Source organism: Pan paniscus, chromosome 2 (genome assembly GCF_029289425.2).
Source record: "Pan paniscus chromosome 2, NHGRI_mPanPan1-v2.0_pri, whole genome shotgun sequence".
Lineage (NCBI taxonomy): Eukaryota > Metazoa > Chordata > Mammalia > Primates > Hominidae > Pan > Pan paniscus.
Genome location: NC_085926.1, coordinates 176,691,382 through 176,712,955, shown reverse-complemented (window position 1 = coordinate 176,712,955; position 21,574 = coordinate 176,691,382). Strand labels below are relative to the sequence as shown.

At 36.9% G+C, this 21,574-nt stretch overlaps 1 protein-coding gene across 3 annotated transcripts in view; it reads right to left on the bottom strand.

Moving 5' to 3' along the window:
• The window catches only part of KCNMB2 (potassium calcium-activated channel subfamily M regulatory beta subunit 2), a 302,803-nt gene that overhangs the window by 10,428 nt on the left and 270,801 nt on the right, over positions 1 to 21,574 (bottom strand). For all 3 annotated transcript variants that reach the window (XM_014344452.4, XM_003831955.5, XM_055110701.2), the window contains 2 exons: positions 6,975 to 7,145; positions 4,360 to 4,555 (listed from right to left, as the gene is read on the bottom strand). In XM_014344452.4, the coding sequence (XP_014199938.1) occupies positions 4,360 to 4,555; positions 6,975 to 7,145 (367 nt within the window). The remainder of the gene's footprint in view (positions 1 to 4,359; positions 4,556 to 6,974; positions 7,146 to 21,574) is intronic.

The window sequence follows — 21,574 nt, the reverse complement described above, 5'->3', positions numbered from 1 at the left end:
TAAGGACTCAATGGATGGGTTTAACAGTTGATCTGCAGAGCAGAGGAAAGAATTGCTGAATTAGAAGATAGGAATGTATCCAGAAAGAAGTAAAGAGAGACAAAAGGAGGGAGAAAAACAAAAGGGAGCATAAGACATGTAGGGGATACAATGAGAAAACCTCATATGTGGCCAACTGGAGTCCCAGAGGTGAAGAGGCAGAGAATGACTACAGACAATGTTGATGAGATAATGACAGAATTTTCTAAAATTGACAAAGAATATTAAGGAGCAGGGAAAGAAGCCCTGGAAATGCTAATGCTAAGTAGGCTAAATAAAAATAATTGCATGTATTGGCACATAATAGTTAAACTGTAGAAAAACCAATAAAATAATCTTTAAAATAGGCCAAGATTACCTTCAAAGAAGCAGCAATTAGACTGAGGGCTGATTTCTGAATAGTAACAATGCTCACCAGAAGACAATGGAAAAAAAATAGCCAACTTAGAATTTTATACTCTGTGAATGTGTCCTTCCAGAAGAAAAATAAAATGAAGAATGCTTTCAGACAAATGAAAAATGAGAACATTTTTTAGGGATGTCATTGCACTAAAATAAATACTAGTAAAGATGATCCTAGACAGAAGAACAGAGATAAAGGAATACGAATAATAAAAATGGAAAAATGTGGATCCATGTAAATTAACATTGGCTATATACAACAACAATAGTAATGTCTACATGAGCTTCAAGTATACATAACATAAAAATGATAATATATAAGTTGGGAAAAGAATAAAAAAGTGGAGTTAAAATGTTTCAATGTCTTTGATTAGTCAAGATTGCAAGTTGTGAAGTTTTATTTTAGGTTTAGGTGCAGGTTTGTTACATAGGTAAGTTGCATGTCACAGGGGTGTGGTGTACAGTTTATTTCACCACCCAGGTAATAAGCATAGTACCCTATGTAGTTTTAAATTCTCACCCTCCTTCCTCCCTCCACACTCAAGCAGGCTTTGGTGTGTGCTTTTTCATTCATTATGTCCATGTGTACTCAATGTTTAGCTATCACTTATAAGTGAGAATATGTGGTATTTGGTTTTCTGTTCCTGTGTTAGTTTACTTAGCATGATGACCTCCAGCTCCATCCATGGTTGCTGCAAAGGACATGATCTCATTCTTTTTCATGACTGTGTAGTATTATTCCATGGTGTATATGTACCACATTTTCTTTATCCTGTCCACTGTTGATGGGCATTTAGGTTGATTCCATATGTTTGCTATTGTGAGAAGTGCTGCCATGAACATACATGTACATGTGTCTTTGTGGCAGAACAATTTGTATTTTTCAGGGTATATACCCAATACTGGGATTGCTGGGATGAATGATAGTTCTGCTTTGTGTTCTCTGAACACAATGGCTGAACCAGTTTACATTCCCACCAAAAGTGGATAGGCGTTCCTTTTTCTTTGCAACCTCACCAGTATCTGTTATTTTTTGACTTTAAAAAGAATAGTAACAGAATAGATAACTTCTGATAAAACAGAGGAAGAAATGAGATTCAAAAAATAATTCAATGAGGAAAAGTGTGATCTCTTCAAAAATGGACTGGAGCATGTGGGTGTCCATATGAAAAAACAAACAAACAAAAAAGAAACTTGATCCATATATAAAAATTAATTCCAGTCAGATTTTACTGTATACATGAAAGGGAAAACAATAATACACCTAGAATGTCATTTAGGAGAATGACTTTATGATATTAGGGTGGGCATAAGACTTAAACAGAACAGCAAAAGCACTGAACAGAAAGAAAAAGATTGACAAAATCTGGTTACACGGAAATTAGAAGTTTCTTCCACTGAGAGACATTCAGAGAGTGAAAAGGCCACATAATGCGAGAAGATATTTACAACACATATAACCAACAGAGGTTCATATTTAAATGGTTCCTATATTGAATGTAAAGAAGAAACAATTCCACAGAAAAATGGGCAAACAACTTGCATGGACACAGCCCAAAATGGATACCCAAATGGCCAATAAATAAATGAAAAGGCACTTGATAACATTAGCCATCAGAATCATGAGGAAATATCACCACATTAGCTAAATTAAAATTACAGATATTACCAAATGTTGGCAAAGATTTGGAGCAGTAAGAACTCTCATACCCATAGGGTTGGTGAGAATGTATATTTGCATATACATTTTGGAAAACTACTTGGCATTATCTACTTAACTTTAAGATATGGATACTCTATGATTTAAATATTCCATTCCCAGGTTTATACCTGATGGAAGTGTGTGTGCTTGTGCACCAGAGACATATATGAGAATATTCATGGTAGAATTACTTGTAGTAGTCCCAAACTGTAGACAATTCAAAATGTCCATCAGCAGTAGAATGAATAAATAAACAGACATACTCATACAATGGAATATGATACAGTAATGAAAATGAATGAACTGTAACCAAATGGAATAAATCTAACAAACATAACGCTATGTGAAGAAAACCAGACAGAAAGGAAAGTATTCTATGTGATTCCATTTATATAATGCTTAAAAATGAGGCAAAACTATTAACAAAATATATATGTTTAAGGATATATCCTTAGGTGATAAAAGTACAAAGAAAAGTAAGAAAGTAATTGCCATAAACAGTCAGGATAATTGTCTTTGGTGGAGGCAGACCCTATAGTTATTGAGAGGGGGCATGTAGGGTGTTTTTGGGGTACAGAAAATGTTGTATTTCTTTACCCTTAAGGTGGTTACACGGTGGTTATGAATCTGTTTGTCATACTTGAGCTGTACTTTTTCATTTCATGCACAGTTCTGTATGTTATAATTTACTTTAAAAAACAAGATAGTGGGGCCAATAAAACAAATGATGACCTAGTATTATGCTGAGAGCAAATAGGGTACCAGTCCTGAATACATGTCTGGGACATTTATTAGTAGCTTCCCTCTCCGTTTATAGCCTAAATAATGCATTCACAGGGCTGTAGTGATAAATTGTCAAAATGAGGAAATGAAAATATGTCCCACTTTTTGATGCCTCTTCAGGTTTAAGAGTTTTATAGGCATTTGTCGTTGCTGGTCAGCTTTGATTTTAAAATCTGACTTAAGGGAAGATCTTGAAAGACAAGCACTTTGTGAGAGAGCTAGGCTTTACATACTGCAGCACAGCACTGGGACTGGTGTTATTTGTGGCTACTACAAATGAAAGAAAATCAGAGCCAGCATTTTCAAACAACATTCTCTGAAATATTTATTATGTTGAGTCCTCAGAGATATTTGCAAGAATTCCTTTAAGTTATTGTAACAAAAGTTCAAGGTGGGTTTATCAGAAACAAATCCTATTCACTCTCTATGTGCTAGTATTGAACCTTGAATCTACTGCATTTTTTTCAATAAGTTATTTCATTTAAGTGCTGACAATTTAATGAAAAGAAAAGCTTTTACAAGAAAGATTAGAGGTCAGAAGGGTTTATCCTGGTAATAAGAGCCAAGAGTGGCATCGAGTTGTCTTGGCATATGAGATTATTCTGCATATCGAATTGTTACCACAAATCCAAAACTCAATATATTTAACTTAAAATTGTAATGGCAAGTTGGTTCTGCTGACACCTTCCTGGTCATCCCAGACCTTATAAATGTAAATTTTATGTAAAGCTTTAATAAAATACACATTCGTTGAATATCTGCCATGTGGACTTGAATATCTTAGTGGACTGGAAAATTCAGCCTCTATGAATATAACATATGTGAAGAACACACACACACACACACACACACACACACACACACACACACACACACACAGAGTGACCATGGGTTGAAAGTAGCATGCTCTGCTTAACATTGTACATGCTCAGGACTCATCTTCATAAGGACCTTGCAAGGTGGCCATTTGTTACTTTTTAGAGAAAAGGAAGCTGAGGATCATAAAGGTTGTTATATCCCTGAGGTCACAGAACTAAATGACATTGACCATGGACAAACAGAATACACCTTTACCTGATGGTTCCCAGGTACAGGACAAACACATGGTTTTGTCTTGTACATCTCTAAGCTGCATACTTGCTTTGAAAGACTCAGTCTATTTGTGTAAAGATATATTAATATTTACCCTTTCAAATGGAAGTGAAAGCTAAATCTGCACTACCACAAATGTAGGAATGATTTGTCCACAACTTGCACAGAAAATAAATATTTTCTAGGCAAGAGTCACATAGCAAGCTCTCTGAATGGAAGAGGCAGGCTCTGCTTCCTGGAAGTACTTTCCTTTGAAATGCTGGCAAAGGGGAACTTCAGAGGCAGAGAGCCTGGTGTGAAGCTCTGCGGGGTAACTGAAATGCAGTATGCCAAGTTCCTACCTTCTGATTGATTTTTATTGTCTCTTCTGTGTGGTAGAGGAGGAGCTTTTCCCCGGAAGAAGTCAGGTTAACGTACACCTGGAGGCAGGGGTACTGAGAAAGTTTCCAGCAGTCTGGACCACAGCTGAAGGAGCAATTAAATGTTTCCGTGATGGACGCATTCAGCAAGGTGCATTGAGACTCTTCGGTCCACACGCTACAGAGAAAGGGGTGAGAGTAAACACAGGCCCAAGAGCTAATAGTGAGAAAGGTATAGTCTGAGGGAATTATTTCTCATCTCCTGAAGCTGAAAAATCTTTTCTAAATCTCTAATATGATCTATCTGTGTAAAGTTTAGGCCTTCGAATAGAACAGCTTTAAGCAAACTACCGTATAACATAGACAAACTTGGACATGTGAGAACGTTTTCAATGACTTCCATTGGATATGGTATTCTCCAGTGCTTGACTTAAGTTCTTTTTTCCCTTATGGAACTCACTGGTAACATGAGGCATACTTTAAAATCATCACCTGTCCTCACCCTGTATTTCTACATTGTAGGCAGCTTCTTGACATGCTCCAGCCCCTACCTCTGTATGTTTCACTTTGTACTTTCTGCATCCCAACTCCCTCCCCAGCCCAGTTTGTAGGCACAGAAGGTGTGAGGGAGAAGGAGGGGAGAGATGGCAAAGGAGTGGAGGGTCGTGTGGTCCAGCTTGACAGAGATGGAAGGACAGTGACAGAATGCCTTAAGGTCTTTCTAATAAGGGAAAAAAGATAACCCTTTCATTATGTCATGAGCAATCACTTACTGCACATTCCTTTCACCCTAATTGGTAATTTACATACATTACCTTCTTTTGTTCTCTCAACAGCTGTGCAAGTTGGGTAGTAATTTCTTTTTAAAAGTGAGTGAACTGAGAAATCCCATGACATATGCAAGGACATATGGGCAGTAAGTGTTGGAAATTGTGATCCAATCTTGTAATTCTCTAAGGCCCAGGCTCATTCTATTGTGTTTTGCTGTCTCCCCACAAACACAATGGAAAAGAAACCCTTTTATGCAGACTAATGGATGAATAAGGGTGCCCTGTTACCTCTCACCTGGAAGGATTCCAGCTGCCCATTGGTCAACTGGTCATTTAAAAATACCTTTAATTTTATGATCAAGATTAACATTTGTAATTAGGAATTAACACACCAGCAATTGATGGTTTGGTTTTGGGTATAAGCTGATCACCATAGCAATGGGAAAACATGTTTTCTTTGCAGATTAATACCCTTTCCTTTTGTTGGACAGGCATCCACAGCTTCCTGCCCCTTTGCATGTGTGAAGTTTTATTCCAGAAGCAGGATACTAGACCTGATCCCCTCCCTTGGTGTGGCAAACTGTATTTTCCTGGAACATGGGTGGTCACATTTTGCTTATATACTGAGGAAAAAGTCTCTGATGGTTCTAACCAGATGTGAAGAGCTGAAAGCATTTTGGAATCAACGACCACTTGGGGCCTGAGGCATCAGCACTTTAGTAGAAAATGAGCACAGCTGAAGGCCATCAGAGAAACAGAGCAGAGCAGCCACAAATGTGAAAGATGATGCCTTAATTTCAGCAAATTACTGTATTTCAGCTAGATTTTGCTTCTAAAATGAAAGTATTAATTTAGATGGAGAAACAAATGCCACAAAATGGTTTCATTTTCTTTTGGATTGAAACCTCAATTTTTCATTTGAAAAGGTCTTGTTTCTTTAAGCTGAACTGCTGTGAGACTTCCCCCCATTCGATACATCAGGGCTGGGCTCGCCTATGTTTAGAGTGTCCAATTTATGGACAACAGTTAGCTAGAGATGCTGGTGGGATTTACTACATGGCTTACTGAGGACAGGAGTACACTTGCTATCCCACAATTTATTTGCCTCCCTATCCATTCAATACACCTACAGCGAATATTGAAATGAAAAGATTCAAAATCTGTTATTTTTAAAAGTTGATGCATAGCAGTGTTTCTCAGCCTGGAAGGCCCATTAGAACAACCTGGGGAGCTTTAACAGATACTGGTGACTGGGTCCCACTCCGGACCAATTAAATCTGACCTTCTGGGTTGATGATGATGGGGGCTGGGTATTAGCATTTTTAAGAGTTTCTGGGGAAGTTGGAATATACAGTTGAGAACCACTCACGTGGAAGGTGATGGAGGGGTTGGTTGGGGTGGAAAAGGGAGGAGGGCGGGGAACGGACAGAAGTGTGAAGTGGCAGGAACAGTGACTTTGGAATAAGCGAGATGTGGGCTTGAATCTTAGCTCTGCCACAAGCAAGAGCTGTATGACACTGGGGAAATCATATCTCTCTTGAGCCTCAGTTTTGCCGTTTTTATAATGAGTATATTTATACTTACCTTATAGAGTAATTGTGATAATTAAACAAGTAGAAGTCTTTGACACCTGGTATCCAGATTATACGTAGAGCTATATGTATCATTATTATTAGATAACATTATTGAAAAGTATTATTTACCAGGAACTTCTCAAAGTTCTTATCAGGAAAGAAGGTGAGGAAGATGACCTTAGGGTTGCCTAAGTGATGGGGGAGGATGGAGGAGGAGACAAACAGCAGGGTCCCACCCACCCAGTGGTATTACCTCTGCATGTATGAGCGCAGGAGTGTGATTCCCAGCAGAAAATACATCATGATGGAGCACACCATCATAGCCAGTCCCAGGAGAATAGCTCGGTCCTCTCCTGCCTTCAGTGCTGTGACTGTTTTCCTTTTGTCCAGGAGGTCATGGTCCCTGATTTTCTGGTAAATATTTCTGAGGTTAAAAACAATATGGTCTTACATTAAGTTTAGTTAATCAGCATGCCCCTAGAGAGCAGGTCAGTTTCTGCCCATGCCTTCCTAGGGCCCTCCAAACCTGCTTCAGTGCAGCTGGACCTCAGTGTGTGTCCACTACCTCCCACACAAGCACACACATGCACACATGCATGCACACACACTCAGAAGCACATGCACGCCTGTATGTGTACCAGTCCTGAGCAGAAATAAGCCCTCCTTCTTTACTCTGGGGCCAATGTCTAACTGCAAATTAATTTTCCTTCTATCTAATTCTAAAGAAAGAAACCAATCCCCTCAACCCTCAAAATAATGCTTTGGGTTTGTTGACTTTACCATTTAACCCAAATCTGATCATTATTGATTTTTAAATAATTTTGGAATACCTAATGGAGCATTGATTCAAATAAGTGGCAACATATACTAGGAATATATCAAATTAATCTTTCATTTCTCTTCAGTAGTGATAGGTAGAAGTTATTTTGGTTAACATTTTTGTCAAGCTGAGGGCTGCTTAGGGCTTTGTTGGCTTGAGATTGATAAGCAGTGTGAAGATGTAGAGTGGTGACCCAGCTATAATATGTGAAAACTTTCGATTGAGTTAGAAAAGTGTCATTCAAATCGAGGCCAGGCCCTATAACTTTGGACAATTTTATTAGTATTTTTGTTTTTTATTTTAGAGCAGCAATGTAAGGTAAGAAAGAACAAGAAATTGAAATCAACTGTCTCCTGAGTTCAGACTGATTTCACTGCTTATTAGCTGTGTCATCAATAACAAGTGCCTTAGTCTTTCTGATCCCCAGTCGCCTGCAAAGTGAAAATAATGTTTAAATGCATTTTAATGGCTAAGTGACATGATACAAGCAAATTATTTAAGAGAATGACTGACATTAGATTTGGCCGGGCATGGTGGCTCACGCCTGTAATCCCAGCACTTTGGGAGGCCGAGGCGGGAGGATCACAAGGTCAGACGATTGAGATCTTCCTGGCTAACATGGTGAAACCCCGTCTCTACTAAAAAAATATACAAAAAATTAGCCGGGCGTGGTGGCGGGCGCCTGTAGTCCCAGCTACTCGGGAGGCTGAGGCAAGAGAATGGCGTGAACCTGGGAGGCGGAGCTTGCAGTGAGCCGAGATCATGCCACTGCACTCCAGCCTGGGGGAAAGAGCGAGTCTCCATCTCAAAAAAAAAAAAAAAAAAAAAAAGAATGAGTGACAAGAGATTAGTAATAAATGTTCCCATTCAAAAATGGGGTGGGGAGCTACAGCTCAATGACACGGACGTCAGAACATCCTAAAATTGCTACTATTCTGCAGAGAATTTTTAATGGACAAAATGGCAAGAAAATGAGTAGTGTATAAAGCTTGGGGATGGAGGATTGGATTTGAAACCAGGTCTGGAGGAGAAGGTAGAAAAGAAATGAGGAAGTGCTGGATGCTTGGGGAGATGATGAGAAGCTTGAGTAGGAAGGCAATGCTCAGGAATTCCTACAAGGCCTGCGACCAAGAAACAGCTCATGATTTTTCGATGTCTATTTTGAGGAGGGAGCTTTGGATTGCAGGGCAGTGGAAATGGGAAAATCGCTGGCCTTTAGAGCCTAGAAACAGCAAGGAGGACAAATAAAATGCTGAAAATGGAAAAAGAAACTCAAGTCATTTTTTTTTAGCTTCAGGCAAAAAGCCAATATGCACAAGAATAACTTCAGATTTTTCATTCAAATTTTTATGGCTAATCGCTCTTGTTGCTTGGGAGTTGACTCTAAAGTGGAACTTTGCGGGGGAGGGAAGATATGCCTGTTGTTTGCGCAGTTGTGTGTTTATTCAGGGCTTATATTTAGCTTTGTGCTCCAGGATGGCCTGACTGGTGTTTATGGCCAGTGTCTGTTCTGATTGGCTGATCCATTCTGGGCTGGTTGCTAAATATTTTGATTCCTTATAGAGGTGATGGAGTGTGTATGTACTTAATATATTTCCATGAGGTTGTAGGGCCGAGTATTTATTAATCTAAGTATTGGTTGTGCAAAATTAACTGATTAGCTTCTTCTTCTTCTTATTTTAAAGTTCTCTTTTTGAGGTGGTTTGTATAAATCTTACTCTTTCCTTGAGAAGTGAGCCCATTGTAGTAGGAGAGTCAGAGCTAAATACAGGCCTTTGTTTATCATCGTTTCACGGCCCTGTCTTTCCTGGCTTCTTCCCACTCTCACTTGCTCTTGGCTGCTCATGGTCATTACCAGAGGCCTGGAGAGCCCATATCTTTCATTGTTCCCCAGCTCCCAATCCCAATGCCCCTGGATTAGCTGGCCTGCCCTGCTTTTGACTTCCACAGACTGGCAACCACCCACCCTCTGTGTTTCTTCATTCTTTTTTGAGATTTTGTTTGGAAATTCTAGGATTTACATCAAAGCTTTTAAAACTTCACCCTTTATGAACTCAAATTTTAAAAAATCAGTGTCCGTTAGCAGCTAAAGCCAGTGGGCTGAAAGCTTTTCTGAATCAGGAAGAGACAGGCTGAGTCTGAGTAGCTTCAAAGACCTGCTGTAAAATAATAATCTGCTGTTACTTCACTTATATTATTTATCAACATGTATTTAACTCTGATGGCTGCCATAGAGATCTGAATTTCCTGCAGATAGAAGACAGCAAGGAGGGAGCAAAATCTCACAATTCCAGGGTATTAGACTGTCACACAGCATCACTTATGTCAGCCTATACCCATAAAAGAGAAGAAGTGTAATCAGTCAGTTGTGTCATCAGAACAAGAAGCATATAAAAATGATTCAAACGTGTAATTCAAAAACAAATCACAATTTGAAAGTGGTTAACAAATGTTTTTGATATGCTCTGGAATGTATAGAGAGGGGAAAAGTGAATGATTTTCATACAGCCCAAAAATATCTGAGAAATCAGGATACTACCCAGCAAAATGAAAGTGGGTGAGTGGAGTGGGCCATACCCATGGAATTCATGAGTAAATTATTATAGAATTAATGGAAAATAAAGAAATGAATAAATGATTTGGAAGAGCAAAGAGTTCAGCTCAGGTTCACAGACTTCTCCTGAATGCTGGTAATCTCTTGTTATTGGGGATATGGCCCCTGCGCCAAAGGAAAACAGACATGTATATAAATATCAGCATAGGGTGAAAAATTTAATGATGGAGCAATTCACAGAGTGTTATGGGAATAGAGAAGAGGGAAGGATACCCCAGCTTGAGGGAGCAGGACAGAGAGCCAGGGTTGAATTTAGGGAAGGGTTCCTGAAGGAGAAACACCTTAAACAAAATCTTCAAGATTGAATCAGGGTTAACCAAATGAGACAAAGAGTCAAGGGTATTTTAGACAGAAAGACTCACATGAACGAAGGGATGGAGACTTGCAATTGCATGGTGAATATCAGAAACTACAACTGTTTTAATATTACTGAGATGCCTATGGGACAGGGAAAAAGAGGCAGATGAGTTTGCAAAGGTAGGTAGGCCATGAAGGGTTTTGTAAGTCATTCTAAAGAGCTTGGCCTTTATTCTGTAGTGAATGGGAATCTGTCAGAGGGTGACATGATTGAGTTTCAAAATGATCACTCTGGCTTCTGTGCAGAGTTTAAGAAACAGGATAAAGCTTAAATCAGAGAGAGGAATGGGGGGATTGTTACTGTAGTGTTGGCAAAGGACAGTGAGGGCTGGATCTAGGATCAAGGTAGGATGTATAAAGAAGAAACGATACATGGAAAAATATCTATGAGACAGAACTTCAGGATTTAGTGGCTGATAGAATATAGGGAATGATGAGGAAGTAAGAAAAAGGATATAGTTTAGATTTATGCTCTAGTACTTGATGTGGATGAATGGAGAAATCATGGAGAGTGGTAAGGTGAGATTCTTGTTTCCGTATTTCCCTACTCTTCCAGGATCCAAAGAGGTGACTTCTGCTGACCTTGCTAAAGAGGAAGAAAGTGATTGTACCTTTATAGGTTCTCTTTCCACAAGTTTAGTGTCCTAAGCACAGGCAGAGGAGTGACTAATCTCAATGGTGAGATAGGCCAGAGTCAGAGGGCCACCTCTGTTTTTTGGGTCATTGCTTATGTGTGGCATAATTTTTGTAAAAAAAAATTATCATTTGGATTTGCTTTTGTTCAGGCTTTGGTTTATTTGCATGTCCAGGTAGTAAAGGTAGTAAGTCTCAGTTGGGAAAGAGGGTGTTCACAGCCTGAGACAGGGTGCATTAGTTGGCCCCTTCTACACCATGTTGTCTTCAGTGCTAGTTGGAAGGAGCATGATGCCATATTTTGGGCCACAGCCCTATGCATCCTCTTCCATACTAGGAAGGCTTGTAATGTGTGAGTTACCATGTAAGTATTAACAAGGCTGATAGCTTATCACCCTTTGGTTCTTTCTGTCTATTCTTTATGAATCTACCTGAGAGGAATTGAGTGTGGGGGTGGTGGTGCTAAGAATAATGGAATGAGGGACAATTCACTGACGTAGAGAGCTCAGGAGGAAGAATGAGTCTGGGGTATGACTACAAATTCAGTTTTGACTAAGTGTGCTGCCCAACAGTGGGTGTAGAGCAGGAATTTGACTTTATAAGTTTGAAGCTGATCTAGCCTTGGTGTGTCCTGGCAAAGCACCATATTTAAGGTCTGTTGAGATAGTCTTGGCTTCAGGGTGAACCACATGTTGACAATAACAAATAGTAGATATGTGCAGTCTTTACTATATATAGGGAACATTCTGTTCAAAGCCTTTGGAGAATAGAAGTTATTAATAAATCTACAGGGCAAATCCAAGTATAACAAAAGTGTTTGTGATAAATATCTTGTAAACAAAATATTTTCAATTGTTTAGTAAGGCTTCAATCAATTTTACGCCAAACATTAGTCAACCTAGTAAAATTTTATTTTGAGCTCCTTTTATATAGTTTCTTGAAGTTTGATATTGGGGGTCAGCCCATAATTCATAAACAAATTATTTTTGAGGCCATGCACATACAAATATGGATATAAAGAGTAAAATGTGAAAGAAAGTTTTTCCTCCTTGGCTGTCACACCCATTTAAATTCAGATTCCCTTGGTATCTATCCTATAAAGAGAAGGAGAAAAGTATTCAGGTTAAGGCAGCATAAAGGCCATTTATGAATTAATTTGCTTATTCATTAGTCAACATTTCTAAGTCTTCATCAGATGAAACACAATGTGCTAAGTTCTGGTGATACCAAATAAATAAGACTTAGGGTCCCAAGGGAGCTGAGTGAGATGTCAGTCATTGCAATGTATGGCAATGAGACTGATTAGATAGGTGTGTATAGGAGAAGCAAACTGATACGCCAAGGGCCAACTTGCTAAAGGATCAGTTTCTCAATGGCTAATTCCCCAAAAGCCAGTTTACTGAAGGATCAGCTCACTACATAAATATTTTGCCAACTTTACGACACTTACAGATTTAGCAAAGACTTATTTTAAGGAGTATTGTTTTAAATATAGTAAATGAATATAAATAAATTTTTGTATGAATATTTTAAGACTATATTTTAAAAATCTGTTCAATCATAAAGTGTATTTTTCTTACGGATACATTCATCTTAGTGGTATTTTAGGATCAGTTTGATATTTTTAAAAGCTAAGTTTTCTAAGGAGGCTTAGTCTCTTTGTAAATATATTCTTATGAATATATTTATAAATATGCCTTTCTTGAATACGTTTGTGAATATATCCTTCTAACAAATATGACAAAAATTTAGCATTTCATATGGGAGCCTTTCAATTTTTACTAGTTTTCAGATTCTTTTTAGAGTCACTGGCTGTTTTGCTAATATTTTAGAATTATTGAAATTCTTGTGGCAAATTTCACATTATGACCACTTTGATGGATTTATCAACTTTATCAATTAACCAAAATTTGTTTCTTGACTCATTGATAAAGGTTATGGTAAGAATAGTAGGACCCTCTGCTAAGTTGAAAAGAAGAATCAGTGAAACACGAAGTCTGGCCCACTGACCTAGAGAGGGGGACACACAGGGGTAGAGGAGGGAAGACTAGCGGGCAGAGGAAGCAGGAGGGCATGGCTGGGATGGGGGTGGGGGGAACAGGGGACAGAGAGGAAGGGAGACTGGAGGCCGAGGGTATCTGTGACAAGAGATGGAAAGACAGAGGGGCGGAGAGATTGAGAGACAATGGCTGCAGAGAGTGACAGACAGAGTGGAGCGAGTCTGAAGGCCCTAAATCTGGCCCCCCTGTAAATGTTTTCATTCCATTTTGTGTGGTTTATTGTAGAACTGTGTAGGGTTACAGTGGTATATAGCTACATACAGTGGTATATAGCTAAATTCGATAAATTCATCAAAATGACTGATGGCAAATGGATTCTTTGGCAAATTGGCTTCAGGCACATTGGCCATTACTTTTTCAGGCATTCCTTAAAATGAACAGTCAGTGGATCGATGGTAGAAGAAAAAAACAGAAAAGGGCCAAATAAATGTCAGGAATTAAAAACCATGACTACAGACATGTTATGGATTAAATTGGCCCAGGGCTATGATTTACAAGCTCAAAGGTGGTTTAGGAAGCCTGCCAGTTAGGGACCATAACTTGATTTAAATGGTGATGATTAAGAGTCCTTTGACGGACCAAACTAAGTCTTGGACGAGCAAATGATTGAGAAGGGAAGAGTATCCAGGCAGAATATAAGAGAATAGAGGTAGTAGAGTGTGGTTGGATTCCAGGATATTGTGGGCGGGGAATGGCAGACAGTGAGCTGGTTAGATAGGCAGGCACCAGAGAAAAAGGATCTTGTATGTCTTTTGAAGTTAGAGGGGGCATTAAAAGAATTAAGCAAGTACAATGATTAGATATGTGGTTTAGAAAGATCACTCGTGTTAGTGTGGTTGGTTGTTTAGAAATGTTTACATATGGAGACAAAGGGACTGATTCTTAAACTCTCCCAGTGTTTCAGGTATTAGATAAAGAGGGGTTTAAAAAAAGAGAAGTGATGGAGGAGATTAAGATTTAGATTTACTTAGATGAAGCTGGAAGCCATTATCCTCAGCAAACTAACGCAGAAACAGAAAACCAAACACTGCATGTTCTCACTTATAAGTAGGAGCTGAGCAATGAGAACACGTGGACACAGGGAGGGGAACAACATTTACTGGGGCATGTTGGGGGAGAGTGGGAGTGGAAGAGCATTAGGGAAAACAGCTAATGCATGCTGGGCTTAATACCTAGGTGTTGGGTTGATAGGTGCAGCAAACCACCTATGGCACATGTTTACCTGTGTAACAAACCTGCACATCCTGCACATGTACCCCAGAACTTAAGAACAAACAAACAAACAAATAGATTTAGATCTGGGCATCATTTGTGTCTAGGACTAGCAACACTATGGGTTTTAATGAGACTCTTTAAGTAGTCAGAGAAACAAAAGACAGCGTGGCCACTAAAACATGGAAAGGGCAGAAGAGAATTCTGCAGAATCCTGAAGCTATCAGATACGTGATGGGGCACCTGGTGGATGCAGGGAAGAGAAGTAGGGAAAGCATGAATTAGAAATGAAGAATTAAATATATCTGAAATTACTTGGCTGAGAGCTCTTCCAGAACTTACATTTATGCTGAATATTTATGTTTGTACCTCTCTGGCCCAGTGAATACTGAGCTGTTCAAGAGTTAAAGACAGACCACATCTTTGTAAGTTCAGTCTCTTGCATTTATTAGGCTCACAAAATATGTTCCTTTTATTTGGACTAGACTGGCTACAACAAGCATAGGTTGTGAGATAGCCAGTTATAGGGAGGCTGAATGGTCTATTAAAACTAAATAAATCAGGGAATGATGGCTAGAACAGACCTCCAGTTTCTGTCTTCCCATCAGTGTCCATTGGACTCTACCACCAACAAATTTAGTACTCTTTCCAGAAAAAAATCAAACTCTCCAGGCACTGAATCCTCTAGTTCCCAGACTTAGGGAAACATGCCCTTCTGTTAGATCTTATGAAGGTGTACCTATGAGGCAATGGATTGCTGAGTGCCTTCAGAGCTTCAGTGAGCACAGCTGCTATACATCTCTGCCCCATGAGAACACACCTGTTATTTCATACGGCAGAGAAGGCATGGCATTGATGAACACAGCCATTGTTCTGCCTTCTGTCCACCACAGCCTCCTCCATTTTTGAGATGTGCTTCTTTTACATATATCCTCATCTTAAATTAGTTTCAGATTTTATAGATTTTTCCTTGAGCTGGTAGGTATATATTTTATGGTACAATTTGATTAGTTTAATTATTATTATCTGTTTTGATCTTTTAATGTGTACATTTCATCAGGAGCAATGTGTTTTTGAGTTTGGGGAGAAATGACAGTCACACTTCATTTATATATATATATATATATATATATATATATATATATATATATATATATATATATATGTCATTAACATGAAGGATTTTGTCCATGAGCTTAATGTTATTATTGCCAACGTATTAATTCATGGGACTTCCCAGGAAGTCTTGTAACACTGTGACCCAGGTCTTATGGGTAAGACACTAAAAGTGAGAACAAAATTATGGAAACAAAGGTTGGAATTACTCTTTTTAGTCCTGCCTTTAGCTTATTAGATAACACACTCTCCCAATGATATCTTAATATTTTAATTCATATTTATTTTTGTTGGACCAATTAGCATATTAAATTTTATGAAAAGCTTTAATCCAAGATATAGAAAGAAACAGAAAATTATGTGAATCGTCCAGATAAGTGAGGGTGTTATAACCTAGAGAGACTTTGAGAAGTACTGGCCTTTTTATTGACCACATTATTTGGCTCTAATACAATAATGCTAGAATAAATAACAAAAAATAACTAGAATGACATCTACAGAAGAAAGTAAAACCATAGTACAAAGAACTCATGGGTCATAGAATAAAGTCCAGCAAAAATTAAAAATCAGAATAAATGATATGAAAAACACTCTAGAACAATTAGTGGGATGCAGCTAAAGCAAAACTGTATATTTCTAAGGATAGAAATATATAGTTTCAAATACTTAGATAAGAAGAAAGCCTGAAGATTAATGCACTAGGCATCCAAATTAGTAAGTTAGGAAAAGATTAACAGAATATACTAAAACAAAGTATAAGGAAGGAAATAATAAACTTGAGCAGAAATAAATGAAATAGATGAACTATATTAAAGGACTAATGAGTTCAAAGGTTAATTTCTTTTGAAAAGACTAATGAAAAACTGAAAAAATTGATCAAGGAAAAAATAGAAAAGGGCCAAATAAGTATCAGGAATTAAAAACTATAACTACAGATAAGGTATGGATTGGAAAGAAAATATTGAAAATAACTATATAATGAGACATTTGAAAACTCTGAAGTTTATAACTTCCTGAAATATACAGCAAAGTTTTCCAAAAATATAACTTACTGAAACTGATTCAGAAATAAATAGAAAACTCAAATACTTATAAATCATTAAAAATTGAATCATCAGTTAAAAATATCACCATAATGGAAACAGTAGTCTCTGATGATTTATAGCTAAACTGTACTTATAGTATACAAATCATTCCAGAATATAGAAAAAGATGAAATGCTACCCAACCTATTAATGAAGTTAGTAAACTTTGATACTAAAACCAAATCAGAGCAATACACAAAAAATTATAGGTCAATATCTTTCACAAACATAAACGTGAAATTTTAAAAACAAGATAAACTAGCAATATATAAAAATGAAAATATATCATGATCAAGCTGTGGTTATCCCAGGAACTTATAATGTGGGTTATTATTTGAGTAGTAATGTAATCTATTACATAAATAATATATTAAAGGGTTATAATCATATAATAATGTAATAAATGTAGATAAACATATTTGACAAAATTTAACATTCATTCATGATAAAAACTCCTATCAAATTAAAAATAGATAGGAACATCCTTAATATGATAAATGGTATAGAAGAAATACCTATAGTAAACTTGATACTTAATGGTGAAATGTTGACAGAATCCATTTTATGAGCAGAAACAAAAGTAAAGATGTCCATTATTACCTGTTTTATTCATGATTTACTGATTTACTAGCAGTATAACATATGAATGAATAGTATATTTACTGTAAAGAAGAAATAAAAACGTATTCACCAATGATGTAATTATGAAGAAAATACAAAAGAATCTATAGATAAATTATTAATAAGAAAATTTAGGCAGGGTGAGGTGGCTTGCATCTGTAATCTCTACACTTTGGGAGGCTGAGGTGGGAGGAGGATCACTTGAACTCAGGAGTTCAAGACCACAGCAAGGCACCATCTCTAAAAAGAAAATTAGCCAGGCGTAGTGGTGCATGCCCGTAGTTTCAGCTGCATGGAGGGCCGAGGTGGGAGGATTGCTTGAGCCCAGGATTTCAAGGCTGCAGTGAATCATGATTGTGCTACTGTACTCCAGCCAGTGTGACAGAGTGAGACCCTTTTGCAAAAAACAAAACAAAACAAAAAACAAACAAAAACTAGTATAGTTGCTGAAACCAAAGTGATATGCAATAGTCAATTGCCTTTTTATATATTAGCAAAAATGGTGTAATTTAAACATTACAAAAAAAAAAGATAGCGCTCAAAAGTAAATGGAACAAAACCAAAAATTGACAAATGGGACTTAATTAAACTAAAGAGCTTCTGCACAGCAAAATAAATAATTAACAGAGTAAACAGACTACCTACAGAATGGGAGAAAATATTTGCAAGCTCTGCACCTGACAAAGGACTAATATCCAGAATCTATCAGGAAGTTAAACAAATCAACAAGGAGAAAACAAATAACCCATTGAAAAGTGGACAAAGGACGTGAACAGACACTTCTCAAAAAAAGACACATATATGCAAGCCAATAAACATGAAAAAATTACTCAACATTACTAATCATTAGAGAAATGCAAATTAAGACCACAATGAGACCATGTAGGATGGCTATTATTAAAAAGCCAAAAATAACAAATCTTGGTGAGGCTGAGAGGAAAAGGGAACACTTAGGCACTATTGGTGGAAATGTAACTTAGTTCAACCTCTATGAAAAGCAGTGTGGAGATTTCTCAAATTACTAAAAATGGAACTACCATTTGACCCAGCAACCATAATTGATACCATTACTGGAGTGGGTATCTACCCAAAGGAAAAGAAATCATTTTATCAAAGAATATCTGCACTCATATGTTTATCAAAGCACTATTCATAATAGTAAAGTCATAGAATCAACTTAAGTGTTCATCAAATGTGGTACATATACACCATCAAATATTGCACAGCCATAAAAAAGAATGAAATCATGTCATTTGCAGCGGGAGGCTGTTTCCCTAAGTGAATTAACGCAGAAACCAAAAACCAAATACTGCATGTTCTCACTTACACATGGGAGTTAAACAATGGGTACATGTGGACATAAAACTGGAAACAATAGACACTGGGGACTCCAAAAGGGGGCAGGGAGGGAGGAAAAAAGAGTTGAAAAACTACCTATTGGGTACTAGTTTCGCTATTTGGTTGATGGGTTCAATAGAGGCCCAAACTTCAGTATTACTCAATATGCCCATATAACAAATCTTGCACATGTACCTCCTGAGTCTACGATTAGAAAAACAACAGCAGCAGCAACAACAACAACAACAACAACAACAACGTAGTGAAGTTATGAGAGTAGGGGTCGTTCAAGTTTCTTTTTTGGCAGGATAATGAAAGCATTAATTATCTTCATATTGGTCAATTCATGCACACATATGTAAATGTAATTATCTAAAAACATAAATGAAATATCCAAATTTCCAAATGGGAGAAAATAAAATACAATTTTAAAGACTTAATTAATTTGGCTGAATTAAACGACCAAAATTACACAAACAAATGATGAGTTAAAAAGTAACTTGAGTTTGAAAAAGGCAGCCCAAATATGTTAGTAATCATAATTGATTTACTCTACAATATTATCCTGAAAGTTCCTGCCAGTAGAGTAAGAGTGTAACACATGAGAAAAAAACCATAAGGATTGGAAACAAAGAAACATTGTTATTTGTAGAAAATACAAATAGGGAAATCAAAACAAATCTATCAGCAACTATTTAAAAGCATACTGAGTTCTACGAGGTTGATTGATAGAAAAAAAATCAGTAACTACAAAAGCAGTAGCATTTCTACACATCAGCAGTAAAAACACATATATAACATAAGAGGTATGATTATAATTGCCACAAAATGTTGCTTAAATATAAATCTAATGAAATAATTGCAAAATGATATCATGATTGATATTGCCATCATGATAATTCATGATATAATTCATGAATAAATAAGGAATTATATTCCGGGATGTGGAGACTCAATATTTAAAACAATTCAGTTATTCAATAAATTCAATGCCATTTCAATACAAAGGTAGTACTTAGGAATAAATCTAATAAATGATGTACACTTTTTTTAAATGCAAAACTTTATTAGGAGATACTAGGGAAGACAAACCAATGTAGAGGTTAATCGTATTCATTCAGAGAAAGACTTGGTGACATAAAGATGTAAATTTATCACAAATTAATTAATAAATTTTATAAAATTCTAATAAAAATCCCTAGAGTTTTTTTTGGGAAGTGAGATAGGTGTGACTTGCCAACCTGATTTTAAAACTTACTTGGAAGTGCAAGTGGCTAAGAATAGTAAATACACTTCTGACTACAAAATAACAGGATGGGTGACTGGTCCTATCAAATATCAAGATGTATTACAGGCATAATGCTAAAATTTGTAAACTGATGTGAGGTGTTTGTCTGAGGTGGACAAAACTGGCCACTAGAACAGAATAGAGATTCAAAAACATATCCATGTACATATGGAAATGTAATATATGACAAGTGATTTTTAGATCAATGGGGAAAGGAGAAACTCTCCAATAAATGATGCTGGGGCAATTGGTTATCCATATAAAAACTGGATATTGGGTATCAGTTCCAGATGATTAAATACGTAATTGTGAAAGATAATGCTACATAAAATTTAGAAAACTGTGCAGGAGGATGTCTATTTGAAACTGGAGTAGGACGGGATTTCAAAATGTTCCAAAAATTCTTAATTTAGAATATATTAAAATTACCAAACACCGCATGTTCTCACTCATAGGTGGGAATTGAACAATGAGAACACATGGACACAGGAAGCGGAACATCACACACCAGGGACTGTTGTGGGGTGGGGGGAGGGGGGAGGGATAGCATTAGGAGATATACCTAATGCTAAATGACGAGTTAATGGGTGCCGCACACCATCATGGCATCTGTATACATATGTAATAAACCTGCACGTTGTGCACATGTACCCTAAAACTTAAAAGTATAATAATAAAAAAATTAAGAACATATTAATATATTTATCAAAAGACATGAAAAAGAAAGTGAAAAGCCAAACCACAAACTGGGAGAAGCTATTTACATACATATAGCAGATAAATAATTAATATGGACTTTTATAAAGAATTCCTGCAAGTCAAGTAAAAGACAAACAATCCAGTAGAAAAATGATAAGAGGTATGATTATAATTGCTGCAAAATATTACTTAAATATAAATCTAATGAAATAATTGCAAATTATTTAAACAGTCAAGTATTTGACCTAATTGGGCCAAATATTTAAACAGTCAACTCAGAAAAAAGGACTAAGGAAATAGACTCAATCTCATTAATAATCTGAGAAATGAAAATTAAAATAATAATACCCTCTTGATTACTGAAAATTAGAAATCCGAAAACTCTAAACAAGGCTGTTGAGCAATGGGAATCGCATGTATGGCTCCTTCGGAAAACCATGGCATTACTCGGTAAAATTAAAGCTGCGTGTACTTTTGAACCAACCATTCCCATATTAGGTATAAATCTTAAGAAATGTTCATACATGTGCACGAAGAGACATGTAGAAGAATAGCATCATTGTTAGCAATGACAAAAGAACTGGAAATAATGCAAATGTCGCTCAGCAGTAGACTGGATGAATAAATGGTAGTATGTTCATGTAGTGGGAGACTGCACAGCAGATAAAATGAACTACAGCGACTCACACCAGCATTGGTAAATCATAACAACATAATGTTTGGTGAAAAAAACAAGTTGCAGAATAAATATGGCATGATTCCATTTACATGAAGTCTCCAAACATTCAGATGGAAACAATATATTGTTTAAAGATCCAAATGTGATAAACTCATGAAAAAAAATCGGGGAATGATATGCCCAAAATTCAGGATATTGATTGATGTTGATTGATGGGGAGTAGAATAATATTGGGAAAGCATCCTCAAGGGCTTCAAAAATTCTGATTGTTTTGTTTTTTAAACTGAATGATGGGTACCTGGATGTTTATAATATCACTTTGTATATTAAC